Here is a 7,551-nt window from a genome sequence, read left to right on the forward strand (position 1 = left end):
TGGCTATATATTTTTAAAATAATATAATATATATATAATTAGAAGAGTTTTTACTGAATGCCAAGTGCTTTATTTCTGATCATTTAATTTTCAAAATAATCCTAAAAGAGAGATACCACTATTAATGTCAGTTTACATAAATGAAAATTGACTTCAAAGTGATAATTTTTTTCACTAATATTATGTAACAACTAAGAGTATCAGACTCTTTTTACATAGAATAATTACAGAGAAAAATAATGTTTCAGCATTAGAAAATACATAAATTAATGCATAAATGCTATACAGTAAACTCCATGAATTTTGAGGCTAGTGAAAAAATGTAAAATGTAAATTATTTTTTAAATTGTAGAACAAGATAAATATTCTGTTTTGTGTGTGTGTGTATTTTGTTTGTTTGTTTTGTTTTGTTTTTGGCTAATCCTCACCTGAGGATATTTTTCCATTGATTTTTAGAGAGAATGGAAGGGAGGGAGAGAAACAGAAAGAGAGAAACATCAATATGAGAGAAACGTATTGTTTGGTTACCTCCTGCACGTACCCCAACAAGGGAACAGGGATTGAGCATACAACCCAAGTGTGTGCCCTTGACCGGAATCGAACCTGAGACCCTTAGTCTGCAGGCTGACTTTCTATTCACTGAGCCAAACCAGTTAGGGCAAAATCCTGTTTATTAACATGGAACAATTCTTTTTTTAACTATATATTTTCAATTAAAATCAGAAATAAGTTAAGGTTTTTCCAATTAGCTTTTCAAAATTATACTAAATATTTCTTATAATATCAACTTGATACAATAAAACTCAACTAATAAATGAAGAAAACATATTTATAAAACAAAGATGTATCGTCATATTATTACTAGTGTAATTCTTTTTTTAATATATTTTTACTGATTTCAGAGAGGAAGGGAGAGGGAGAGAGGGAGAGATAGAAACATCATTGATGAAAGAGAATCATTTACTGGCTGCCTCTTGCATGCCCCCTACTGGGGATCGAGCTCACAACCTGGGCATGTATCCTTGACTGGAATCAAACTCAGAACCCTTCAGTCCACAAACCAATGTTCTATGCACTGAGCCAAACCAGCAAGAGCACTAGTGTAATTCTTGGTGTAATTTAAGTTTTACTCTCCTTCTCTAAAGTGGCAGAAACCATTCTTTGATGTACCATTCTGTCTAACCTGTAGTAAAGTGCTTTGAACAAAATAGGGTCATAATGTTAACTCAATGAAAATGTAAAAGCAATTTTATTCTTTAAACACCCCTCTGTGAAAAGGTTCAATATCCCCATATTTAAAATGAGAAAATTGCGCTTCTGAGAGCTTATGCAGTTATCCAAAGAGAACTAATCATGAAATGATAGGACAAGGGTTCAAACTTAAGCCTCTAATTGTCTCTTTGCTACATCCTATGATTTGAGAGTAGAGAGGGATTATTTATTTTTAAAAAGCTTGAGGACCAAGATATTTTGCCCAATGTAAACTGCATGCTTTAGCAACATACTTTTATTGAATGACGGTTGACTCCTGTAATAGTTTTCTTCATTGAAATGTCAATCAACTTTATTTGATGCTACCAAAGTCTTTGATGCTTTATTCAGAACCTCTAGGTAACAAGATAGACGTAGGGCAGAAGAGAAATTAGTGCACAGAGGGAATAGGATTACATTCCGTCTACATCTCTACCTTGAAGTTGTGAGTAGGAAAGTGTAAGACCTAGAACCAGACTCCACTTGCTCTCCTGTCTCCAGGATTCCTGTGTCCAAAGCACAAAAGATCCTAACTTTAGCCTGAATATTCCTGTCCTAACAATCATCTGGAGACCTTAACAGGAGAGGCTATTTTCCAGGTCCTATTATGCATCAGTTCAGAATGGTGGCTATACTAGTGGCAATTCCACTGTTTTCCCAAGGAATCAATGCTAAGTGTTACTCTGTGGAAAGTGAGTACTATTAACAGTTGCATTTTCTACAGCTCTCCAGAGGAAACAGAGTTTAGACCAAAAAAAAAAAGCCATAAAGGTAAAATGTAAACATTAGACCATGTGTGTAGACAAGGTCACTCCCAGGGATTTACTTGGGTCCAGACTAATGTTCCCATTGCAGGAGAAGGGCTCAGAGGGGAATTGCTCCCTGCCTGCCTCAGTTGTCCTTTGAGAAGTATGCTCCTCTGATTGCTGGAGATGTTCCTCTATCATCTCCCTCTAAAGAGTTACAAGGCTGAGGATAGGTTATTCCAGTTCTTACCCACAAGTCTATCCATATAAACTTTTCCTGAGGAGATCCTCATCACTTAACTTCCCCCATTCTTTTCCCAGGGTTTCTTTTTCTTTATTTAGATTCCCCAAGAGCCTTTGATTCCCCCCTCCCTCCTTCTATTCACAATGCTGAATTAAGCTTTTTATAATATACTCTCTTGAGAAATAGACCAGAGACTCAGGGTCCAGGTGCCTAACTAGGACACATGTCCTGTAAACAATGAGGAGGGAAGGAGTATAGTGGAGCCAGGGCCCATAAAAACAGCCTCTAGAGCCTTTGGAAGGGCCAGTTTCAGTGCTTTTTCCAAGAGCCAGAAACAGCAGCTGTGCAGGCTTCTGAAGACGGTGAGTCTCAGGTTGGGATCAGGAACATGATGATGAAGTTGATAATGATGAAGGTAGAAACTGGTATGTACAGGAAATTGAATTCTCAATAGGATGCGGTATAGATGACAAAGCTGCCAAAATGCTTAAATCCTGCTACGAGTATGAGTGGCACAAACTGACCTAAAGCTGTTATTTCATTCAGAGCTGAGGCTGAGTCATTCTGTGATGATAAAGAGTAGTTGTGCCCAGAACTTCTGTAGACTCAAAGACTCCCACCCACATCATGGCTAGGAGGTCAAGGCTCTGTGTCTGGTTGAGTCAGAATCTTCCTTTCTACACTAGTCTGTGAGCCAAGGTGATCACTCTTTTTCTAGGAATTATAGCTGGGTTTGGATCCTCTGTTGTAATTTTGGTTAATTCAGTACTTTTCTGATATTTCCAGACAGCCAGTATCTTATGTCAGAGACCATGAATTTTTCATTAGCGCTTAGACCAAGGAACCACTACAACAGCACCTTTATGAATATTAGTCCATAGATACAAATTGATGGAATTTGAGCATTGAAATCAAAACAATGCTCAGATAGCCAGCAATCTTTCATTTCTCAGATCAGGAGACTTCAGTTTCACTGAGTAGATACAGAGAGAGAGGGTAAAAATGGACACAGCTATTAAGAAATTTAAAAGGGACTCTTACACAAGGCATAAATTGTATTACTACCCAAAAGAATATATCTGTGCTATAGGAGGTCTGAAATGGATATTTCTTCCCTGTATCAGTTCAAAGACCATTGGTGATATTCTTAACTCCAGGCTTTCTCTGCTCCCTCAACTTTTCTTACACTAAATTCTGTAGTTCTCCCACCCCTCAAATACTTCCCTTCTTCTACACTTGTATGGTCTTTTTTCAGACTGTTGTCACTTCTCCTGTGGACTATTCATACCTTCTGTATGATTACCCTTTGTCCCATAGCACATCAACTCTCTGTTTCAAATCTTCTGTGGTTCCTTACAGTGTACACAACATCTACTGCTACCTGGTGGACCTCACATGGCTGAATGTTTGATCATTGTCTCCTGACACTCTGGTCTCCTATCTCCTTGCCCCAGAGAACTAGGATCTACCAGCACCTACACCTCATCACTAATCATTATTAAACATCCATGTAGATAGGCCTTTCTTCTCTTACCACTGTCTACAAGAATAGTTCTTTTCCCTCAGGTGAATGTTGCTTCTTTTTTCCTTTTCTTCTCTGATGCTCCCAGCTTGCTATGTCTCTGGGTCTAATAGAACACAACAATGTCTTAAACTTAAATATCACTTATTTATTTCATAAATGAGAAAACTAGATACCATGCTGTTTAAATGGATATCAGGGTCATAGGAGAATTTTAAGAGGAAGATTTGAAATGTATCTGAGGCCAACTTTTTAACCATAGCTTTATTCATCTGTACTTCCATCCCTTTCCCACTGTTTGTCAGAACATCTTTATTAGAGCAACAACTATACTTCATTTTAAATGCTTTTTCTTCTATTAAGTTCTCGGAAACTTTTTTCTAAATCCATGCTGTACATGATTATTCCTGACATTAAGACCAGATACAGAGAAGGCACTGACTATTTTCTGGCTTGTTCAAATAGGTGGAGTCACTCTGAAGATCCAGAACTGAGGTTATTAGAAAGGAGAAGTCTTTTCAGAAAATGGGAGTATGCTGTCTATTCTTTCTATATCTCTGATTCACACTGAGGGTCATTTCCCCAATCACATATGAAACTACAGGACAGATCTGATACATAATTGTCCCTACCACTGTTTGAACCCCAGAGCCGTGTGTGTGTGTGTGTGTGTGTGTGTGTGTGTGTGTGTGTGTGTGTGTGTACACTATATTTGGAAAGTCTGGGATATTCAAAATGAAAGTCCTTGGATCTTATGTTCTCTGACAGCTGGAGTCTGATATGTTTTCATTCACATTTCACTGTCCTAAAAGAGACTATCAGATGGGATGGGTGAGCAATACCAGTAATCTCAACTATACTGATTATATGCCTCCTGGGCTCCCTCCTTCCTCCTGCCATGACTCCCAGTTTTTTTCTTTTTTATTTTCCTTTGCTGTGCAGCCCTTAACTATTACCCTTCCTAGCACTTGGCCACCCTGCTCTTTGTTTAGCAGTGAGGAAAATAAGACAGTACCAACTGGATAAACAACTGGAATTAAAGCAGATAAGTAGACAGAACATAGATTCCATAGGCTAGGAATAGTGGATCCTTGCTCCAAGAAATCATATACAATTTTTAATATGTTTTATTGATTTCAGAGAGATAAATGGAGAAAGAGAGATAGAAACATCGCTGATGAGAAAGAATCATTGATCAGCTGCCTCCTGCACTGGTGATTGAGCCCACAACCCAGGCATGTGCCCTCACGTGGAATCAAACCATGACCTCCTGGTTCATGGGTCAACACTCAACCACTGAGCAACACCAAACAGGCAATCAGACGATTTTTTATTACCAGGTTAATGGATTCCTATGTGATCTTATATGACTATATCAACTCACTAGCTAGCTTCCATTCTGCCTTTGGTAAACATCTCAGTGTGCCCCTCAATACTGTCACCAGAGTTGGGTCCTTCTGAAGGATCTAAACCAGAGAAGACACTATTGAACCTTCACAAAGAGACACAAAAGCAAATAATCTAGCAAGAGAATTATAAATGTTATGCCTTTAAACTAAAATCCTCTTCAGAACTGAAAGAAATCACTGTCTTTGGTACGAGTCAAGGGCTGCTCTACCTCTAGCCGAATATTTCCTAATGAGTGAAAATATAGACTCCCGATGTTGGGCTCTGTCCAGTTGTATGGAGTCAGATAACAGAGCTCCCCATACAGCTATCTTTTCTACACTGAAGGAAGAAGGGCTTAGTTAAGTAATTGTTCTAGTTGAGTGTAAATCTTGTGTGGTGGCTGCAAGCATGAACACAAGAGTCAGATTCCCTGGTTCTTTAGTACTACTGGCTCTCTGATTTAGTTCAGACTACTCTGCTCCCTCTTTCATTATCTGTGAAATTAGTATAATATTAATTACTCTTAAATGTTTTTAAATGATAGTGATATTGTGAATATAAACATTCTGCATAATGCCTAGCACATGAAAATTGTTGAGTTAAATGTCAGTGATGATTGATGATGACAATGATTTAAAAACTCTACTGGGACAGATTGAGAGCTCTAATGAAAACTGAGTTCTACTGCATCTTAGAGCATATACTTTCAATGGTGATATATTTTGTTCTCATTTTTAGGGACTCCGAATTTCTAGCTTATACAGAATTTTTTACATGACATCACCCAGCAACTACTCCACTGCTCCAGTCTCTGAATTCTTCCTCATCTGCTTCCCTAACTACCAGAGTTGGCAGCACTGGCTGTCTCTGCCTCTCAGCATCCTCTTCATCCTGGCCATGGGGGCCAATGGTATTCTTTTGATCACCATCCGATTGGAGGCCTCTCTGCATGAGCCCATGTACTACCTGCTCAGCCTGCTCTCACTACTGGACGTTGTGCTCTGTCTTACCGTCATCCCCAAGGTCCTGGCCATCTTCTGGTTTGACCTTAGGTCCATCAGCTTCTTTGCCTGCTTCCTCCAGATGTTCATCATGAACAGTTTCTTGACCATGGAGTCCTGCACATTCATGGTCATGGCCTATGACCGCTATGTGGCCATCTGCCACCCACTACGGTACCCATCCATCATCACTGACCAATTTGTGGCTAGGGCTGCCATATTTGTTGTGGCCCGGAATGCTCTCTTTTCTCTTCCTGTTCCAATCCTTTCTTTCCGACTCAGATACTGTGCAGAGAACATCATCAAGAACTGCATCTGCACTAACCTGTCTGTATCCAAACTCTCCTGTGATGACATCACCTTCAACCGGCTCTACCAGTTTGTGGCAGGCTGGACTTTACTAGGTTCTGACCTCATCCTTATTGTTCTCTCCTACTCCTTCATCCTGAAAGCTGTGCTAAGGCTCAAGGCTGAGGGTGCTGCGGCCAAGGCCCTGAGCACGTGCGGTTCCCACTTCATCCTCATCCTGTTCTTCAGCACAGTCCTGCTGGTTCTGGTCATCACTAACCTGGCCAGGAAGAGAATCCCCCCAGATGTCCCCATCCTGCTCAACATCCTGCACCACCTGATCCCTCCAGCTCTGAACCCCATTGTTTATGGCGTGAGAACCAAGGAGATCAAGCAGGGAATCCAGAAATTGCTGAGGAGGCTGTAAGAACTAACATAAGTGAGATTTGACCTTGGAAACAGAAACTGATAATGGGGAATAATTTTCATGATGCATAGAAAATATAAATGATTACTACAGAAATAAGTATGGATTTTTCTTTCTCTAATGTTTCATTTGATCCTGGAGATATCCATATTTTGACTCCTGTTTTCTATTTCACTGACTGTTTTTGCATTCTGGAGTTACCTAGAAGTTTCTCCTGGCCTCACTTACGTGAAAGGGATTTGTCAAGCCATAATCACAGGAGCTTACTTAGAGTGCTATTGTTTTCTTAAATAAAGAATAAATGGTAGTCTAATCACTTTCAATGCCTCTCAATTTCCTCAATTACTTAGTATTTATATATGTATTAGATCTCTTGATTCTACCTGAGATCTGATATACAGATCAATTTGGTTTTGTACCATGAATGGCTCTCTTGTGAATATATAGAAAGTTCACTCCAGAACTTGGATTCTTATAGTTGAGTGAATGCCATGTGCCATCCATTGCCTCCTCTAGCCCTGCCAGATCCTGTTGATATACTAGTATTTATCTAATGACACTTCTCTGTAGCATAAATTTTCTGTTGCTCTTTTCTTTTTAAAAAGAATTCTTAAATAAATTTTAGGATCACTCAATTGTGTGTGTGTTTTAAGTGAGAGGTTTTTTGTTTCAGATGTGCTTTA

General features: G+C 39.2%; 1 protein-coding gene across 1 annotated transcript; it reads left to right on the top strand.

Moving 5' to 3' along the window:
* The first annotated feature begins 5,926 nt into the window (after positions 1 to 5,926).
* On the top strand, positions 5,927 to 6,868 carry LOC102241224 (olfactory receptor 56A4). Its single transcript, XM_005886222.1, has one exon. It carries the CDS (start codon positions 5,927 to 5,929, stop codon positions 6,866 to 6,868), a length of 942 nt encoding a protein of 313 aa, XP_005886284.1.
* The last annotated feature ends 683 nt before the right edge of the window (positions 6,869 to 7,551 follow it).

Source organism: Myotis brandtii, unplaced genomic scaffold (genome assembly GCF_000412655.1).
Source record: "Myotis brandtii unplaced genomic scaffold, ASM41265v1 scaffold966, whole genome shotgun sequence".
Taxonomy (NCBI): Eukaryota; Metazoa; Chordata; class Mammalia; order Chiroptera; family Vespertilionidae; genus Myotis; species Myotis brandtii.

Coding starts and splice junctions, on each gene's coding strand:
- LOC102241224 (XM_005886222.1), top strand. CDS start 5,927: ATGACATCACCCAGCAACTACTCCACTGCTCCAGTCTCTGAATTCTTC.